This window comes from Leptosomus discolor, chromosome 7, assembly GCF_034619465.1.
Source record: "Leptosomus discolor isolate bLepDis1 chromosome 7, bLepDis1.hap2, whole genome shotgun sequence".
Taxonomy (NCBI): domain Eukaryota; kingdom Metazoa; phylum Chordata; class Aves; order Leptosomiformes; family Leptosomidae; genus Leptosomus; species Leptosomus discolor.
In genome coordinates this window covers 19,989,560-20,010,729 of record NC_141397.1, presented here as the reverse complement: position 1 = coordinate 20,010,729, position 21,170 = coordinate 19,989,560, and the positions used below count along the sequence as shown (strand labels likewise).

The window sequence follows — 21,170 nt, the reverse complement described above, 5'->3', positions numbered from 1 at the left end:
TGCATGCTTAATGGTTTCTTTTTTTCAACCAATTGAGTGCTAACATAGCTACTTTGTAAGCAGTAGGAGTGTTACAGGTGGCAGGCTTGGGATGCAGTCCATGGATAAACTTCGTTCTTGTGGCGTGTAGTGAAGAAGCACATGCCCTGAAATGGACATCTCTGGGTATAGCTAGAAAGGGGATGGAAGAAATGACAAAAGCATATAAAAAGGATACATATGGATAAAAGAAAAAAGGCAGGCAGGCAGTACTGGGAGATGGAGAAGAAAATGGGGAGGGGGCCATAATGATGCAACACATACAGCAAGGCATACCTATGGCTGAGGTTCAGCATGGCAGGGAGCAAAATTGTAGGTTCTCTCCACTGCCTGAGTGCTCAGGTTGCTCAAATGAATTTAACATGGTAAATTTCAGTATCACTAAAATAGCCAGAAAATGCTCATCGGTTATGGGTTCACATTCATTACATTCTCAGGTTAATTTTGATAAGTGATAGTTCTGTGTAGCACTGTTAATATAAATAGACAAAGTAATAAAATTTGCTTCTGAATTTTTACATTAATTCTGTTGCTGAATGTTCTGAATACAGCGTTCAGGATGCAGTAAGTACATGAGGAATGCATTGTTTTTACCTCTAACCTAGTGTAGCAATATTCTGCAATAACCTATCACGGGCTTTTTGTTGGAATGGGGCTGATGGACATTACACTTCCTAGAAATATTATGCAGAGGTTTTCATTATAATGTTGCTGAAGTATGCAAGAGTTTCAAAACATCTAATTGCATGGAACATCTTGGCTCAAAACTCATCAAAATAGAATTTTGTAGGCAGGGTTGTAATGTCGTCTGGGGAAAAAAATGGGTTTCCTTTTTAACCCATTCACAGCAATTTCATGCTTTTTTTGTCACCTTGTGAAAATGGTAGACATTTGTCAAAGGATTGAGGATTTTTATTCCCATACCATATTCTTAATTCTTGCTTTGGGGTCTTACCTCTTTAGAATGCTCCTTAAGGTCTTTCCCTGAGGATTACAACAGTTTTGGTCTTTTCATGCAATGATTAGGAAGTGGAACATGGAATGTTTTTCTTCTGATACATGTCTGCAGCTGCCACAACCAAATTTTTGTCCTAGGGACATATCATTCAAGTTGTTTTTGTGTTTACTACATCTGACTGCTACTGTACATGCAGAAGCTCTGCCCCTGGATACACAGCCTTTGCAGTAACAGTTACTGTACATAGATTGTACATGCTTGAATGATTCTGACTGTATTCATTATTCTCAGAATACTGAGGCACTAAAGAACACGTTGCACTTTGGGGACAGGAATGAAAGAGTACAAGGACTCCTAAAATTGGTTATGCTGTTAAAGTTCCCGTGAAGCCATATCCTGAGCCTTGTTCTGAGACATCGCTGCCTGGTTAAATCCAGACTGACTGAGGTCATGATTATATGTTACAGTCTGTCAGTGGCAGCTCTAACTTAAAAGCTTGCCTTCCTCTACCTTGCCTCCCTAGTCTTTTTTTCCACCTTGTTAGCCCATAGGTCTGCTGGGTAACTGTTTGGCTTCTTTGTAGCCAGGCCTCCATAATTATCTGGTTTAAACCATAGTTCCTTTTAAAGCTGAATCATTTCACAAATCTGACAAGAGAACAGGCACAAAATAGTTGAAATGGCAAAATGGAGGGAATAGTAAGCTTTTAGATCTGATCTGATCTGATCTGCTTGTAGTAAGGATGGCCCAAGATTCAGGCCTTACATCACCCAGTTTACAGCATACTGACACCAGCAGGAATAAAAATGCAGAAGTAGGGTGCTTCCCAGAGTTGGACACAGACCTCTGTGTGTTTTATCTTTCCTTGACTTAACGGACTAACACTGAATATTAACTGCAGCCAACTACTTCTGTCAAAGGTTTAAGTCTAATATATATTTATTTGCTGCTTCTTGTTCTCAGTTTCATGCAGAGTGTGTTGCTTTCACATGATAAACATATTTTTCTAATTTCCTAAACTTTCCAAATTTAATTGGAAGTTTGAGTCCTCTTTCACAGTAATCATTAATGCATTCTGTCATTTTCAATTAAATGTGCTTTGCTTTATAGTTTTTACTTCATTTTATAACTAGTAAAACCTCACCGTTACGTTCCGATAGATATCCTTTGAACAGAAGGAGCATTTATTTTGGTCTTTAAGAATGTAATTTATTTACGTTAAAACTTTCTCCATCCGAACTTTCCCTCTCATAGCAAGATGTCTGCTTTAAACTGGTACCAAGCTTGAATGTGTAATTTTCTTGGACTTTAAATGATTACAGTTGTTGAAATGCTAAAAAGACTGCTGATGTGTCTGAAACCATGTAGGAGAACTTGAACCTGTTCATAAAATTAAATCCACAATGATTAAGTGACATCTTAATTTTAGTGGTACTAACTTATGCGTTTTTAATTTCTTATCACTATTAAATATTGTGTTACCAAACAGAAAAATGTTATGAGATTTTATTCAGAGATATGTGGCTCCAATATATAACAATTTTAAAACTTTCTTGAGTTGAAAATAGTTGCCACTTCTATATCTCCTCAAGTTTACTTCTCAATTTACTGGAGTTTTAAAAACATGTTTGTTTGTTTGTTGTTTCACACACTAGTTTGAAATAGGTTTATTGCATTTTTGTCCAAAGTTGTGGGTTTTTTTCCCCAGTGATTTGTTAAACAACTGACATTCAAGAGAAATTTTCCTGGGAGTAAATAGAGAACAAGATGGAATTTGGGTATAGTGAATGCTGGAAAGAAAAATACTTTACTTAAGTAGCAGGTAGTTTGCCACATTGTCTTCACAAATTCAGTTAAAAATATTAAATATGGTAATTTGCTGAGAGCAAGACAGAAGCACATATGCAGCTCTGTTGCTCATGTGTTCAGTTACATTCTTGTAAGCCTTTTCTTATGAGTTATTGTGTAATTGTGGTATACCCTGAGCTCTGGCTTCCCTGCTGATACAATCTTTCAGTCCAAATACATGACAGGAAGGTCTACTCGCCACACTTGCGTCACTGATGCATGTTTCAGCACCTGTTTCTTGGCCTATATTGGTTGCTGACTTCAAAAATCTTAGTGAAAAGCTGATTTTTATATTTAGTATTGTAGAAAGACCTCTGCATTTGTATAACTGATATGAGTAAGTAAATTGTAAGCTTGAAAAGTGAGAGAATGAGCTCAGGGTATGTACATTTATATCTCCTAGATAGAGTTACATAGTAATATTACAAAAACATTAATTGAACATCTTTATATGGTAAAGCTTCTTTCTTTAAATCCATGTTACAAGCCAGAAATCAGATAGACTCTTCAGCTGTTTGAGTGCATACCTCGGTGTAACAGTAGATGTTTTCAATTCTTCACTATTATCTAAGCTTTCATGAGCTTTTTGTGGAGTATGTCTGGCTACAAATCCATCGGTTGTCTTGCATGCAATCACTTCTCACCAAGTTAAATATGGTTAATCTAGCTGACAGAACGGTGGTATCTGAGTTACCTGTTTGCCACATTCTTCATCCAGTTTGACCTAATCAGTAGAGGTGGATGGGTGGGTGGATCAGGTTCACTATGCCACTGCCTCTACTTGATTCTCAGTTCTTTTGAATGTTATCCTCAGGCAATTTAGGCTGTGCTGTGACTGTAAGTTCTTGATTCAAATTAACATTCAAGCAGCTGGGGAAAAGCAGTGTTATCCTTAGTTACCTTTTACATAATATTAAATTATTCTTTACTCCATAGATATCTAAAGACAGTAATCAATATTAATTTTTAAATAATTATTTTATTTATATCTTATTTATTTTTATTCTTTCTTATGGTCAGACCGAGTGTCCCTTTTGTTTTCATTATTTATGACTGTATTTGGTCATCAGCATAGGCTACTGATGGTCTCACTAATCTTCTAGCCTAACACTAATCTCCTTGACTGTCTCCAAATCTAAGGCCGTTCAGTGTGTGTCTCTGGGGCTTTCCTTTACCTTCTGGCCCCCTGCCCCAGATGTGTTACAAGAAGCGTGGAGGTCTGTTGGCAGAGAGAGTCACTTCTCTGAATGCCGGGCAGGTCAGCACCCCCCTGCTGGCTGGCCTCTGATTCTTCCAGCCTCCGGTACTCAGACTTTTTCAGGTGACTGTGAAAAGTATAACTGACCCCAAACAGAAGATGCAAGGAAACATTCTATGTCATGCTCTGCCCTACTGATTATTGCTTATTTTAGCATGGATATGCACACTGTTTTTTGTTACTGCATGGCCACAAACAAATATACAGGTTCAATTCCACTAGTTACACAGCTTGGTAATTTGATGTGTAACACCCATTTGTACAATCAGTATAAAAATGATAGAAGTTTGGGCTGTGAGTTGCCAGATTTATTTCACGGTTTTTGATGTGGTACAGCCACACTGTAGTCTTCCAAAGCTATCAGAGAAAATAGATTAAATAGTTGATTGTTCTCCGCATATGGAAAACATCTAGCAATGTGGTAAATCATTTTTGGAAGGAGCGGAGGAAAGCCAAAGGAGTAAGTCTTGAATATAGGTAACTAAATATTTTCTTTCTAAAATAACTTTTCTAGAAAGTGATCACTGTTTTGACAGAAAGCCTTCTTCACTTGCTCTTCTAGTTCAGCAAGTACAGAATGAATTGCAAACATAATTTCTATTTTAAACTTTTTGGCTTGCTGACTGTGTTTGTCAAGCTATGTGTATGTGGTGTTTGTTCTGAATTAAAATCTCGGTATTTATAAACAGTACTGATAACTAACAAAAGAAAGAGTGGGCATCTGTGTTACAACTTTCCCATTCTGATACAATTTTCTACGTATTTTTCCTGAGTATCCAGGTGTCTCCTTAAGATTGTGAAATAAAAATCTGGGACTGTGACCTGTAGATTTCATTTTTATTTCATTGTGGTCATATCTCTGCACTGTCTTAATGTTGATATGTTGCTGCTATACGTTTCTGTAAAAAAAAAAAAAAAAAAAAAAATCTTTAAAGAAGGTTCTTTGCTAAATCAGTGATTTTGCCAAAAAGAAACATTTCATATAGTTTTGGCTTGGGAAAATAGTGACTGGGTTTTGTGCTTCTGACCTAAGAGTTTTGAATGAAAATGCTTATTTGAGCGTATAACTAGCAGGAAGTTCGGCTCAGATGGGTGGTGAGATTATTGTTTAATAATTTGCCAGAGTAATTCATGACATTGGACACAATTAGTGAAATTGTTAAACTTGGATTTCACGGTTATTTGCTGGTGAAATTGCTTTTGGCTGGTGCCAGCTTTAACCTCTTAAAAATTTTACTTTTAAATAAATGCCTAGATTAACATGGAAGCAAAACACTTAGATGCCTATTCCTGTAAGATGCCAGATTCCTTCATTTCTTAGGTTGGCTGAGGACATGGCATGGATGGGCATAGAACCGTCCCTTCCCAGTCACTCGATACACCATTGCAACAATTCCCATGGTCTGGTGGTTTAGGAAGCCAGGCACCAGTGTGTTTCTCAGAGGAGTAAATAATACGGTATAGCAGTGGGCATGGGTGATTGGATGATTAATGCTTTTTGATCAGGTATGGTTTGGGGCTTTTTTTCCTTGATATCCCCTAGTATGTTTCTATGAATCTGAACAGTGCTGGTTGCAATTGCATTGTGCATCCCCAGAAAACCTTCCATGTTGTATCATAAACTTAAGTAGCTATTGAGCTGGACTAACTCAGCCCCTTAAAAAGGTAGGGAGAAGTTCCTTTGGATAAAGAACTTGGGGAGGCAAATCTATTATTTGTTGTCGATATGTTGTGTACACTCTGAAAAATTGGACATTAGTAACATTATAGTCTTTATCATTGTTGTACAACTAATACTTGCAGCGTTCAGTCCTGAAAATACTGTGACTAACTGGAAGGCAGTTCAGCGTAGGAAAAAAGCACTAAAGACAGACAGTTGATTTGGTGACCGTATCGGCTTCCCTATGAAGAACGATCTGGGGTCCTACAGTAGCTGCCTTTGCATCAATTGTCTGAGCCACGTCGGAAACAGGCAAGAGAGGGGAAAAAGAGGATTCTATCTTGAAAGCAAGGGATATGTTAGCACCGCACCCAGGAAGAGCTATACCAAATTGCTTGCTGTGTTCTTTGAAGCACTGTCAGTGAGGCAACACTGCTAGCTGAGTCATTCCCCCTGGTCTCGTGGTCAGTGCTACCAAGATAGTAACTGACAGCTGGAAAAGCAGCTTCTGTTGAGGGAATTGAAATTTCTGTGTCATTTTCCTCTGGGACATTGTTTCTAAATTGGTAATGAGGGCCCTAGGTTTTTACTTTACTAAAATAAACCTGCTTATTTTTCTCTTTTTAAATTTATCTAGTATATGGATCAGTTTGGGTCAGGCTGGTAAACACGTGGTTTATTACCTTTATGGAAATAGTAGGTTCATGCAAGGTAATGTATGTGCAGGCAGACTTCCAAGGGAACTTGAGAGGAGGCTGGAAGCCCCAAGGATTGTGTGATATAGCCTGCCAGGCTTGACAGGTTGGTGTGAGGGCTGATGTCTCCGAGTTCTCGGAAGCAGCCTGCTCTGACGGAGGTAGATCAGTACACTGATAAGGAACACATAGTGCAGAAATAGCTGTTTGAAGAATGCCCCTGATCACGACACTGCTTGCTTTATAAAAGTGAGGAGAAAGTGAATTTCCTCACACTGCACACTCCTATACTGCATGGCTTGTAATTTACTTGGGCTCTTTTATGAAGAGCAGCAAAAGAAATATCTTCAAAGCATCAATGGTGCAAAAAATTACCATCTTGCTCAAGAAATTTTTATTCTGTATTGCTGTTATAGGTTGGGATGGTTATTCAGCTGGCTTCCTGCCTGGTGTCCCACATCACTGCTGCACCTTAAAGAGGCTGAGGACAAAATGCTAAAATGTAAGTCTTTGTTTTTTCATGAGATTTCTAGATATAACTAGATTTTCTATAAATTTACATTAAATATAATCAAAGAAGTTTTTAAATATGGCTTTTACACTGTGATGAAATATGTAGATTTAGAACTAGATTTTCATTGTTCCTTTATTTAGATATTTGATTGTAGGTTCTCTCCTGTGAAAGGGAGCTCCTGTTTAAAACAGTGGTTTTCATAGCATGTACTTAATATTTTATCAGGCATGTCTACCAATGTCATTTTTTTTCCCACTCTTTCTTCAGGTATTGCAAGCACATACAGTAAACGATATGTGTATATATCTAAAGGAAATAAAATATGGACACTAACATTCTCTCCGGACTTTTCACATAAAACTCCGCTTGTTCTCCTGCATGGGTTTGGAGGAGGTGTTGGACTGTGGGCTCTCAATTTTGAAGATCTCTGTGAGAACAGGACCATTCATGCTTTTGATCTCTTGGGATTTGGACGTAGCAGTAGACCACACTTTGACACTGATGCTCGGGAAGCAGAAAATCAGTTTGTGGAATCCATAGAAGAATGGAGAAAGGAGTTGGGGTTAGAAAAAATGATTTTACTTGGACACAACCTAGGTGGATTCCTGGCCGCTGCTTACTCATTAAAATACCCATCAAGGTATGTGAAAATAAAGGAATTCCTTTATTTGACTAATGATTTTAACACAGATTTTATTTCATCAGGGTCTTTATAGACTATCTTTAAGTAAATGACTGTGCTGATTTGAAGAAACTTGGTACTGAATTTTAAGCCCAAAGTATTAATTGTATGGTTTGTTTACAGGTTAATGGAAATAACTAGATATGGTAAACATGCTTTTCTGTATACTTTTCTGTACCTCTTTGGTTTTGTTCAGTACCCCCTTGCATGATTATATCAAAGGTTGTATTTACAGGTGAATGTTTTGTGACATCTCAGATCAAACATAGGTTTATGAAGAGAAAATAAGCCTATTTCTGCCAGATTTTGGATAACATTGAAATTTCTGATCGTAATTCCCCTAGGTAATTTATGCCTATATGCTAGCAGTTGATCTGGTGCCAGCATGATGATGTAAAAATTATTTTAGTGACTGATTTAAATTGTCTTTATGCCACTTCATATTTCTTCTTTGCAAAACAACCCAGCTGCAGCAGTCCTGTAATTGTATTTCATCAGTATTTTCTGCATCACATTGTGGCCAACAGCTAATCCTTTTTTTTTTGCTGTTTAACTAATAATTTATCTCTTTTTTTTATATCGCCTGGTTATATAGCCCCTGGTGAGCTAGGATCCCAACAACTGAGGACATTCTGTACCAAAAAAGGACGTTGCTTTTGTTTAGATACCCATAGTGGACTCCTGTGAAAACTTATGAATATAAGTTTAGCTTTCCACATCGTATGGCAGATTCTATGTTACACAAAACATGTCTTATTCTTTTATACTTACATCGATTTATACTGTGTACATTTCTTTGTCTCTTATTTGGAGATTTTGAAGTAAATTCGTGTATCATTTTTTCCTAAAACACTTCACTTCTTTCTTTCCAAGTGGACGACAACTGGCACACGTGGCTGGAAATGATGTGCGAAAGTTGGCATGTGACTAAATCCAGAATTGCAATGAAGAAATGCAGTCCTCTGCTCTAGGGATGTAAACCTGTTATTCTATTGGGCATAAACCAACTTTTAGCTAACTGTAGTTAGTTTCTTGTAGGGATCACTTACAAGTTCCTTGCCCCTTTTCCTGAAGTATCTATCTGTAAATGGTGCTATCCTGTCCCTGTGGGATGGGGTATTGTTTCTGCCCCCTGCTGACTTAATCCAAAGTGACACTTTGTTTTCATGCCTCACTGTGCTTAAATTGGGGTTAAATAATTCGGGGGTGTTGCAGTTTGTGCTCTCACGTTACTAATGTTTCTCTGAAATTAAACTAACACCATCAAATTGGCAAATTGACTGATAGGATCTTAAGACAGCATTGAATCAAGTGATAAATATAGCACAGCTTTCAGCCAGATTATCTAACAATGCATTAGAGGCTTAAGGGATTCTGGACACATATTGTTAGGAAAGTAGATCTGTTTCTCCAGGTTTAGATGGTCCATTAATTTGCTATGTTGTACCAAAGTTGTTCATGGGACAACTGAGGTTACTAATCCAAAAATATTCCCATTTAGAATATTCCTGGATGGTGGTGCTCATGATTTTCGCATATTGCAACTTCTGAACTACTACTTCTGGAATGATTCTCATGGTCAACTTCCCATTGTCCTGGGTTGTTTTAGGCTTGATTACCAAAAGGAGAAATGACAAATAGGAAGGAAAGTATTAAGAAAGGAAACATGAAAAAGCTTATTCTGTTTTTATTCATGTGTTTGATGTGTTATGTTTAATGCCATATTTTGTGCACAGAATGTGTGGCTGTCGTGAACAGCTCCTCATTGCTTGTGCTGCTTAGCCTCTAATCTCTCCTGCTTGGTTTGCGTAGTTAAATTCTACCCAGTCCTCTCTTACTGTTGGTGTTTGCTGCTGTGTGCAAATGCGCTCATGGCTGAGCTGACAGCCAAGAAACATCTTTGTGAGCTTAATCCTTTTCAACTCCTCATTTCAAGCACAGATTTTTGGTTTCCCGACTGATTATAGTCCAGAAATAGCCTTCGGAATCACTTCTGACACCGTTTTAGGCAGTAAGAACTCTGCTGTCTTGAATATCTAATCTTATGTCTTTGAAAGAGAAGGAAGTCATGAATAAGAAAGTAATGATGATGAAGCGTGTGTGGAAAATTACCTTAAATATGCAAAACTATAGTTAAGAGTCACTTTTTCAGAAGTCGGCAGTTTCTAGGACACTTGGAGTAGGTGTTATTATGGAATTAAAAGAAATGGACAATTGCAGTTCTAGCAAGACGAAGTAGATTTTTTTTCTTTGAGGGCAACTTGCAGCATGAAGTGATTGATAGTTGCGTGTGCTCTCTGTACTGAGATTCCTTTGAGTAATGATTTTATAAATTGTCTCTGACGTTTCTTTCATGACCTAAAATCAATAAATTTAGAAAACATCTGCTAATTTTGCTCTGCCTCTCCCAGTTCAAATTTTACTTTGATAAGATGATTTTTCAGATAAATTACATCTCTTCTTGCAACAGAGATCTTAGATGGCTTGGAAAATAAAGGCTTTTAGCAAGTGTACTTAAATGAAACAGAAGCAATTACTATCTTTTCTCTCAAATTAAACTGCTCCTGTAAATAATATCAACTGAGCATATAGGTTAGGCTATTTTTGAAAACAGAAAGAAGACTGGCTTTTTTCTTGTAGTGGGTATAACAGTGGATATCTGTTGAATATTGAGACTCTCTCTGTGACGTGAGCTTCCAAGTTTCTGGTGTTCGTATATACAATTAGTTGCAATTCAGTCTCTCACTAATTCGCAATCAAAAGCAAAACCATTGATGAATCAGAAACTAGGTAATAAGCCGCTATGATAGAAGTGACTACAGCAGGTTGCATAGTCCACAGATAGTACCTTTATGTCGTACTCAATTGAAGAAAAATTGATGTACTCTAAACCTCTGAACCTTTTTTTGCCAACAGGGTCAAACACCTTATCTTAGTGGAGCCATGGGGTTTTCCAGAGAGGCCTGACAACGCTGAACATGAAAGACCAATTCCAATCTGGATCAAAGCACTAGGAGCTATATTGAGTCCATTTAATCCATTAGCTGGGCTGAGGATAGCAGGACCATTTGGTGAGTTTTATCTACTCTCAGATACTGTTTCTGTTTGTGTTAAACATGGGACAGATACCCCATTAAGATAAGCTTTGTTGCAAGTCCATGTCACTCAGAGAGAAGAGTTGGAGGAGAAAGTGGGAGGGATTGAGGAAAGATAAACTCTTTAGGACAAGAGGGCAAACTCTTTCTATTAGAAATACTAGTGTGATAGTTTGTAGTGAGCTACATTATATTATTGTAGGCTGCAGTTATAGTGAGTCAGTTTATTTGGACATCTGCTTAAGCAGATGTGCTTAAGCTGCTGGGCAGATGTAGCTGTCTGATCCTCACTATAAAGCAAATCACTGTTGGTCAAAGGTATGAGTTAGGCATTTAAATGTGAGCCAGGTTCTTTGGGATATCACAATGGTATCACATGGGTATTTAATCAGGCCTGCGGGCAGATACTTAAACTTGGGAGACAGACAGAATCAAGAGAGATCTTTGAGTGATTTCCAGTTAGTTGATTTGTGTGTTTTCCTTCACTTAACTGGAAGAGTCACCCAGGAGGCTTACAGTATAGGGGTTTTGGTGCTTAGATTGCATTTGTGAATTCCATTCCTAGAGCTGAACGCCTAAAAATGCCTCAGGACAACAGTAATGTCACTGTGACCACACCCTTTTTGTGGAACTCAGGGTCTTCAGTGTTAGCATTTCTTTTAGCATTCCATAGACTCTATGAAAAACATCAGCCAGGCAATTGAGGGTGTCTTCAATAAACATAATGAGAACAAAACAGTGGGATTTCATTCCAAAATGTTTTCCAAGGTGCCTTGACTCCTTGTTTCATTCCCCACTGTAAATTCCCAGGGAAGGAGAGAGAACCATTTTGCAATTGGACCCACAGACAAAACACTTTTTTATCAAAATAGAAAGTGAATTCTAAAATTTTATAACTTTCAGTCCTGCAGTTATTGGAAATGGGGATGCTGTGGCCTCTATGCTGATAGCAGGGGAAGACATAGAATTAGCCTCTTGCTTCCAGGTACTCTTATTCCAAGCCAGCTGTATCGTTTGTGTTTAAAAAAAAACCCCAAACAGGCAGAAAAAGACATAAGTCTCTACAGAGAAAATACAAGCAGCAGAGCAAGTTGCAGAATGTTTGCAAAATCTTCACCACTTCAGGACTTCAATTGTTATTTCATAAGAGAATTGTTTTCTCTTGCACCATATTAGTTTTCTAAATTGATTTAAAGCGTACATATTTAAAGCATACATAAGAGTGTGTTGCAATATTCTAATCTCAGGGTTACAAAATCATAGATCACTGTGCCAAGGTCTACATAAATCATACCAGACCTTTGGCCAGGGACAGGTGGGAAGAAGTGACATCATCATAACTGCATAGATTAACAACAGTATTTTCAGTTGATAAACCCAAGTGGTAAACTGTGAGCCTATCTCTTCAGGGATGAATAATATTCTTAGACTAAGATTAGCCTTTGATGAGGCTCCTGTCCCAAAGAACTGTCTGGTCAACTACAAGAGGCTTCTTCCTTAAAGAAGTGATTCAGAATAGGAGCTTAACCTTAGAAAGCCTGAACTGGCCCCTGAAGGGACACACTTCTCTACTTTGGCTGGCTGTTGAGAGACCTTGGGAACAATAGCTTTCCTAGGTTAAATCTCTTATACTCACGTCAAGATTTCTACACCAGTTTTTCAGCATAGACTTCTGTTCTTTCAACTAAACACTAGCTAGATGAACTAGCTTAAGAAGATGACTGTTCTGTAAAAGGACAGCACAGAGTTTTATCTAAGGAAGAAAAACAGACCAGCATTTTCAGCAGTGCCTTCTGGTTCTGAAAGGTGGGATGCTTCTTTCCCACCCAGTGCTGCCAGAGCAAGGAGAAAACCAATATTGGTGTCATGTGAGACTCAACTGGTGACAGAAAGATACTCTGCTTAGTCCTTTTGCTGGTCCCCTTTGCGTGTTTATTCTGTCACTGCAGTGGCCTTTCTCAAACATTCCCTGTATGTATTCATAGAACCATAGAATAGTTTGAGGTGGAAGGGACCTTTTAAAGATCATCTTGTCCCTGCTTGCTGCAGGGGAGTTGGACGTCTTTAGCTAGATCAGGTTGCTCAGAGCCCTGTCCAACCTCTCCTTGAATGTTTCCAGGGATGGGTGATCTACCACCTCTCTGGGCAACCTTTTCCAGTGCCTCACCACCCTGATTGTAAAAAATGTCTTCCTTATATCTAGTCTAAATATGCCCTTCTTTAGTTTACAGCCATTACCCCTTGTCCTATTGCAACAGGCGCTGCAAAAAAAGATTGTACCCGTCTATCTTATAGGCCCCCTTTAAGTACTGGAAGGCCACTGTAAGGCCTCCCCAGAGCCTTCTCTTCTCCAGGCTGAACAAGCCCAACTCTCTCAGCCTGTCCTCACAGGGGAGGTGCTCCAGCCCCCTGATCATCTTCATGGCCCTCCTCTGGTCCTGCTCCAGCGGGTCCATGTCTTTCTTGTGCTGGGGGCCCCAGAGCTGAACACAGCACTGCAGGTGGGGTCTCACCAGAGTGAAGTAGAGGGGCAGAATCACCTCCCTTGACCTGCTGGCCACGCTTCTCTTGATGCAGCCCAGGATACTTTTGGCTTCTGGGCTGTGGGCGCACATTGCCAGCTCATGTCCAGCTTTTCATCCACCGGTACCCCCAAGTCCTTCTAGGCAGGGCTGCTCTCAATCCCTTCATCCCCAGCCTGTATTGATAGCAAGGATTTCCCCAACCCAGGTGGAGGACCTTGCACTTGGCGTTGTTGAACCTCATGAGGTTCACATGGGCCCACTTCTCGAGCTTGTCCAGGTCCCGATGGATGGCATCGTGTCCCTCAGGCGTGTTAACTGCACTACTCAGCTTGGTGTCATCTGCAGACTTGCTGAGGGTGCACTCAATCCCACTGTCTATGTTGTTGATGAAGATACTAAACACCACTGGTCCCAGTACGGACCCGGGGCATGTCACTTGTCACCGATCTCCATCTGGACCTCGAGCCATTGCCCACTACCCTCTGGATGTGACTGTCCAACCAATTCCTCATCCACCAAACGGTCTACCCATCAAATCCATCTCTCTCCAATTTAGAGAGAAGGATGTTGTGGGAGACCATGTCAAAGGCCTTACAGAAGTCCAGATAGACAACATCCGTAGCTCTTCCTTTGTCCGCTGGTGTAGTCCCTCCGTCATAGAAGGCCACTAGGCTGGTCAGGCACCTCCCTGTCCTCCATGTGTATTCAGCAGGGATTGAATTGGCCCTCTTCTGGTAAAGCATAAAATCCTTTAGAATATTTGTGTTTCATTCCTGCTTATTGTAGTGCCGTCATGTTTTCCGAAGGCATGCAAGTAGTGAAACAAAACATTGGTTTAGAAGTCAGCAAGCTTAGCCACAGGTTTCAAGGGTGCGTGTTTGGAGGGTTGTAATGAAAATGTTAGGCAATCTGATAAAAGTTGTCTCTTCTGTTTTAACAGGATTAAGCCTTGTTCAGCGTTTAAGACCAGATTTCAAGCGAAAATATTCATCGATGTTTGATGATAACACTGTGGCTGAATATATCTATCACTGCAATGTACAGTCACCCAGGTGAGTATGAGTTTCCCAGTGTATGTTTTGAAGTCTGTCTTTCATTTACTGAGTGCCTGCTACTCCCTCCAATGGCCATGGCAACAACGTGCATGCTTTTTCTTTTTTTCCATTGTAACATTTATTGTAGTAATTGAAGAACAAAGTAGCATTGCACTTTTTCTGAATTCCAGAAACTGATAAACGTAAAAGCTGTCCTAATTCTGTATTTCTTCAAAACTACCTATGTGTTAATTCTGAGAGTTCAGGCCCTAAACCACTGCAGTGGTTTAATTTGTAAAGAATATCTTAAAAAACTTTTAAAATAAGGCATTTCATTGTTTTAAGTGTTATTACTCAGTACTGTAAAAACATAGGCTCTTTCTGTTGAAAATTACATACAAACCTTGAAAACTTAAATTTCTTAATAGTAAAACATCCCAACCTCATGTACTATCGCACTCTGTGTTACCAAAAGGCACAGATACTCCAATTTAGAGAAAAGGCAGATCTCATGGAAATTTTAATTGTTTTTACCCTTTTGAATGACTTGAAGTGGTGAAACAGCTTTCAAGAACATGACTATTCCTTACGGATGGGCAAAAAGGCCGATGCTGCAACGGATTCCACAAATGGATCGAGACATTCCTATCACTGTGGTCTATGGAGCACGTTCATGTATAGATGGCAATTCTGGCAGCACTATCCAGTCTCTGAGACCAAATTCGTATGTGAAGACAATAGTAAGTTGACTTTTAAAGCAGATGTTTGTTTATTGTGTGGATTTGTTTAAATCGTGTCTTATTTTTTTAATTCCAACTGTGGAAATACTGGCCCTTTGATTTAAAGCCCGAGGTAGTAACTTTTGCTTTCTGTAACACAGAGAGAAAACGAGTGTTAGATCAGAGAAAACCTAGACAAAAAATTACTGAGTTCCCAGAGCAAGAAGGAAACTTAACTGTAGCACTAGAAGCTGAATTAGATCTTTGAGCAAGGTCATTCTTCCTCTTTACAAAATATTTTGCTCTACAGTGTGCTAATACAAGTAGTTTTTATAGTCACTGGTTTTTTCTGTGTTTTAAACCACAGCAGTCCTCTAATATCTGCATATGTGTATGACACAGTGAAGAGGTTCTTGTAAAATGTCGTAATCTGTATTTATAATGCTTTTGTTTCACTGATGAGAGAGTGGTTTGTACCGGGTGCTTAGACTCTTGTTAGTGTCTTCGTTTAACTATTAAAAAATTACTTGGTGTTGTCTTCCTAGCTAATACATTCTTGTTTAGAGGTATGGCGTTATCATTTAAAACGTGTGTACTTGCAACTTGATGTGAATGTGCATACTGCATTTTTTGTTGATTTCTATAAAAACAAATGAATTTAAAAGTATTCTTCATGCATTGTCACATCAGTCAGCCGTGATAATTGAATATGCATATATGTTACAATACTATGAGGTGGTGAAATGTTTTGAGTATGCCAGCTGCCTTCTTACTGATTTCTAGATCTATCTGGACAGAAATGTACAATATGTGATGTTGACAGTATACTACAAGTCATTAAAATAAAATTTGATAATCTTGATGTAGCTGACATCAGAGCTGGAACTCAGAGAAAAGACATTTTTATTGAACATTTTATAAATGTTGACTTCCAGACTGAAAATGTCACTTAAATGCTTAACCAGAGAGAAAGTTGTAACAAAAAGTCACAGTTAAGAAGTGTACAGTATGTTGCTAGGGTAAGCATATACCATTCTGGCAGATTTTTCTAGTCTGGTCAATGACTTTTAGAAGAGACTGTGAAAAACTTTATTGTATTCCAGGTTAAAATTTTATCAAGCCAAATACAGATTTGAAAGGATAAATTGGAGTGGTAGAAATTTATAGGGACACTCAAAAAAGCCATAGGAGGGAGAGGGTTCTCATGAGGCTGAGGCTGAGACCTGGACTGGTAGTGCCATCCTTGATAAAATGCACAGAGGGTCAGGAGTTTTATTATGTGTGTTTATTTCTACTTAGTTTTTACTTTGAGTTTGTGGGGGTTTTTGACACAATAACATAACTATACTTTTATGGGCTTCAGTTAGAGACTTACGAGTGAGTGTTTTGATGGAGGGAGGGGAAAAAAATAGATTTAAATACAAGTTAATCTTGGACTGATTATAAAATGGAAAGAAAGTAGGTCAAGTACCTTTGCTGTACACTATGGTGATGGTTTGCTTTCTACCAGTTTTGGCAGGGAACGATAAGTTCTAGAAATAGGGTAACCACCCTGTGGGTAGTTACTTAAGCCCTTAATTTTGTTACACAGTTGCTGTGAAATAATCTAGGTCACAAATATGGGGGTTTCCCCCCATGTATTGCATAATTTGGATTTTACTTGTCCCTGCTTAGCATAGCAGTCATTAATTCGGAGGGTTGAAATCTGCTTCCACAAGTCTAGAAAATCCCCAGCAATTTAAGCTTCTGAGTTCATCATTTATCCTAGTACCCTCTTTAGTCTCCTCCATACCATTTTTGTGATACGAGAATATAAATTACTTGATGCTCTCTCTAATGTAAACACTTACAGACCTGAAGAGCAACCTGGCAGAACTATTTGAGTGGAGAATGAAGGGATGAAGGTGAATCAGAAGTTTGATGTGTAAAGCACATTCTCCTAAGTTTGTTTTGCAGTGACTTGTGTCCACTGGAATGGTGGGGGGGTTTTCAGCAAGGTGTGCAGTTGAATAAGCAGTAGTTTTACCCTCTTTTCCAGTGTAGCAAAGTTCCTTCAACAGGTGAAACAAGCTTTGATTTTTCCTTGTTTACAGTCCTTTTTAGGCTGTGTGGTACCACCTCCTGGCAGCAGTTGTGCTCACTGCTTTAACACGGCCTGGGTGCAAGAGATCAGTTCCAGTTTTGAAATTTGTCTTTTCAAATAATAATGTATCATGTGGATAATGTGTAAAAGTCAGGTTCTGCATATATCCCCATATTTATTTAGTTGTTTATTACATTCTTCAATTATTAACCTGTTTCTTCACCTTTATTCTCTAGGCTATCCTTGGTGCAGGTCATTATGTGTATGCTGATCAACCTGAAGACTTCAATCAAAAAGTGAAAGATATCTGTGATTCTGTGGACTGACTGTTTTCTGTTCTTTAGAGAGTAGTACAACGGATAGCATTTAATAGCAATGCTTTCTAGGAAATCACTAAAGAATGCGGAGCTAGTGGAACGGGCTCCGTTTGCACACTGTTTCTTCTAAGAAGCCATTTGCACACTTAAACCACTTAGTGCCTTTTTCAGGGGGTATAGGGAGATTTGAAGCAAACTTTGTACAGCTTTGTTTGAGATTGGTCTTTAGATTATTGGCTTGTCATATATGAAATCACATATAACTTTTCAAACTGGAATTTTCTTCAAAATGTAGTTTGAGTTTTGCACATGTTGAACTTCTGAAGATGCTGAATTCTCCACGAATGCAGAGAACTGTACCGATACAGATATAGTGTACAAAATGCAATTTGGTTTCTTTATAAACATTCATATTTTTTAGTTGATGTTGCATAGCAAGAATATGAAATTACTTCTACGTTTTCTTTTTGGAATCCAGAACTTCATATACAATATTTTAAGAGGGTGTATTTTTTTTTTAATTTTATTGGAGTGATAACAGCTTATGAAGCTGATTTTGGGAGAGGGACAGGGCCAAAATAATGAGCAGTGTCTGTCACTGAAATATGTGTGTTAGTTTGTAAAGAATTGGGGCTCAATATTGGGAAATCTTTCTTCTGTTGGATTTTATTTGCATTTATCTCAAGGCATCTTCTACCATCTGTGAAGCTTTTATGGAAGGCTCAGTTTATAAGAGTCAATGATGTCACCAGCACTCATGCTTCCATAAATGTTTTGATACGTAGTTTCAGTGATTTTTAAAATACAGAAGATGGCTTATTAGTTACTCCATCCATTTTTAACCTTTTACGACAAGATTTGTTACTAGCCTAAACCCAACAGTTGTAGATATGTTGACAAGATTTTGACTAGGGCTAGAGAATGGATAGTGAGTATAAGTCCCTTTTTCTTTAGGTAGAAAACCTAGTCCGCTTTTTAGTAAATCTGGGGCAGAGTAGTGGCAGAGGGAGAGTGTTGATGTTCTCTAATTGGGCATGACAACAGATTAGTGTATTTTAGTTAACATGCAGCCTCCTTATAGGAGGGATTGTAGCTGAAATGAACGATACCACTGTAACAAATTATTATTGTATGTTTTGAAGATTCTGTATATAATTATATAAATTTTAATTGAGTATTTCAGTATCAGAGATAATCCAGTCTCTGCATCTTCTTGAAATCGTAGTTTGACATTAGTTCTTCACATTGAAAAATTACATTAAGCAAAATACTTTGTCACTTTAAAGCCAAATTATGTGGTGGTTTGGTTTTTAACAAGTTTACATAAAACTATTGATCTGCTTTTGAATATTAAATTGACTACTGAAGAGTTCTTGATACTTTTATACACAGAGAATTTGAATTAATGATAGCACCGTCTTAAAGCTTGAGTGGAATTCTGTGCATTTTTTTCTCAAGTTAAGGAATTGTTGCACGTTTGTGATGTGGAAGGCAAAGATACCTGAAATACTCAGGAAATACTCTGATTGATGTTCCCAGCCGAACATAATCTCTCTCTTTCTGAAGGAGATATTTATCTATATTTTGCTATGTAAACATCAAACAATCTTTGGGACTGCCTTGACTTGGGACTGCCTTGACTGGTAGCACTTAATATCTAACAAGCTGAAAGTTTTAATTAAAATTAACTGTTGAATTAAGTTACTTTTTCAATTAGCAGATGCCAGAAATTTTAAACAAAATTTTGGGTTGTTTGCTAAAATCCTGAGTTCAAAATGGAAAATCAGAATATCAGTTATATTTTGAATATAAGCTATAAATTATCAGTCATGTCACCACTTAGGTGGATGCCTTCAGTATGTATTTTTTCACCCTTTTCAGTGTCTTAATTTATATTTATCAACTTAGACAGCTGTTTTAGTTGTGTGTAAAAACCTAATGCAAAAATATATTTTTGAGTCTCCTCCAAATAACAAAAGGTGAAACAAACTATTGATATTTTCAGATAGCACTTACTGATGGGAATTCTAGATTCCACAACAAAAGACAGAAGTAGGGATAAAAATTCGACACTGAATGTGAATATTGTTTTAAATATCTCTTGCTTTTTCAGCTTATTGTACTAATAAGACTTATTGCTAAAGTTTTGCACAACAATAAAAAAAAATCTTAAATGTTATGTTTGATTAATGTTAAGACATGATATTGATTTTGTAAAAATTGTGTGTAATTAAGTCCTGGAAATCCAGAGCAATTAACCATCCAAAATGCATTAAAACTACGGTAATGCTTGTTTTCACATGTCTCGGTGTTCTTAGCTTTTGTTGTATTTAACTGAAGCTGGTAAGTCTTTGTCATCAAGTAGCTGCAAGCTCAGAATACTGCTTGTGTATACAAAGAAAATGTATGTTGGTTATCTTCCAGGCAGTATTAGATACTGGTGTGAAGGTCAAGATGGAATTCTGAATATCCTATTGTGTGCAACATAACCCAAAAATTTACTTTTAATAAACATCGTGAGAGGTGCTGAGCAGCAAATGAATGTCACATACTGAAAAGACTTGGGAGCTAGACCTTTGGTGAGCAATTACTGTCTAGGAATAAGCTCAGTTTCTCCAAAAGTTCTATTTCAGTGTGGTGACCTGTTGATTAAATGTACTGCAGTGAGCACTGAACACTGATGGTGCTATTTTTATTACAGCTCTGTAAAATAAGACAAGAATCACAGGCATAAAGGCACCCAAAGATCTATCCTGTTCCAGCATCAAAATGAAGACAGCTGTGTACCAGAGGCTAGAGCATAACAAAAAGAATCCAAAATATTAATAAAAATCCAAGATTAACTGTCTAAGTCTCCAGGACATGTTCTTCTTCCTGAGGTTGTTGTGATAAAATTTTATTAAAGTAACTTAGTAATATTTTGTTTGCATGGCTGAGTTCATCTTGTTACTTATTGAGCCCTGCCAGATTAGATTTTAGTTCTGAAAAACTGATTTTCAGAGAAGTAATTTATTGATAAGACTCTGTAATAAAACATTCACAACCATCACGAGAAAGTCCCTGTTTGTATCTGATTGTGAAATGGAAATGGAGAATGTGAATTCGTAGGCATTGGGCTTGGAAAAATGGGTCCAAACAGGAGAAATGCCATCAACTGGTTTCACTCGGATTAAACCAATGCTGGCATTTCTTTTTAAACCTTAAATTTTTAAGGTTGCTACAACTGTTGATGCTGAACTGATGTGACAGTCTCTGTCTGAAATGCTCCCTGTGGTCAGTTGTGTTTCCTCAAATTCCCAGTCCTTCCAGATCACAGTTATACAGCTCTTTGACTGGGAGTAAGACAAGATTAAGTACAATAAAAACATCTGGAGTCAGTGCATGGCCAGACATATTCAGGAATGCCTGTTTTGTTAGCATTCATTAAAATGCAAGCCTCCAGAAGCCTAGGCTAAGAGTCAACTGCTGTTTAAATGGGTAATTTCTTGGGGCTTCTCTACTTATCTCTAATTTTGTTGGGTTCTTTTACATTGGCCAGTTTGCTGTCAGACCATCCTGCGAGGCTTAAGCATGGCAGCGCTCCCAAGTTGACAGAAGCCTTCATCTGGGGATTTATTTTGTAGGAAACACAAGTTAAACTTGTCAAAGAGTGAGTCGCTAAAGGTAACTGGTGTGAGACACATTTTAGTGGGACTAGTAAGAGCAGAACAGGACATAGGTGTGTGCAGCAGCTGCTTTCTGGT

The 21,170-nt window shown here is 38.1% G+C and overlaps 1 protein-coding gene across 2 annotated transcripts in view; it reads left to right on the top strand.

Annotated features, from left to right (window-relative positions):
• ABHD5 (abhydrolase domain containing 5, lysophosphatidic acid acyltransferase) overlaps window positions 1–20,345 on the top strand; it is a 28,390-nt gene extending 8,045 nt beyond the window's left edge. For both annotated transcript variants that reach the window (XM_086467792.1, XM_009960923.2), the window contains exons 2-7: window positions 6,875–6,960; window positions 7,240–7,612; window positions 10,571–10,725; window positions 14,215–14,326; window positions 14,862–15,048; window positions 17,347–20,345. In XM_086467792.1, the coding sequence (XP_086323918.1) occupies window positions 6,875–6,960; window positions 7,240–7,612; window positions 10,571–10,725; window positions 14,215–14,326; window positions 14,862–15,048; window positions 17,347–17,436 (1,003 nt within the window). In that variant the 3' untranslated portion in view covers window positions 17,437–20,345. The remainder of the gene's footprint in view (window positions 1–6,874; window positions 6,961–7,239; window positions 7,613–10,570; window positions 10,726–14,214; window positions 14,327–14,861; window positions 15,049–17,346) is intronic.
• The last annotated feature ends 825 nt before the right edge of the window (window positions 20,346–21,170 follow it).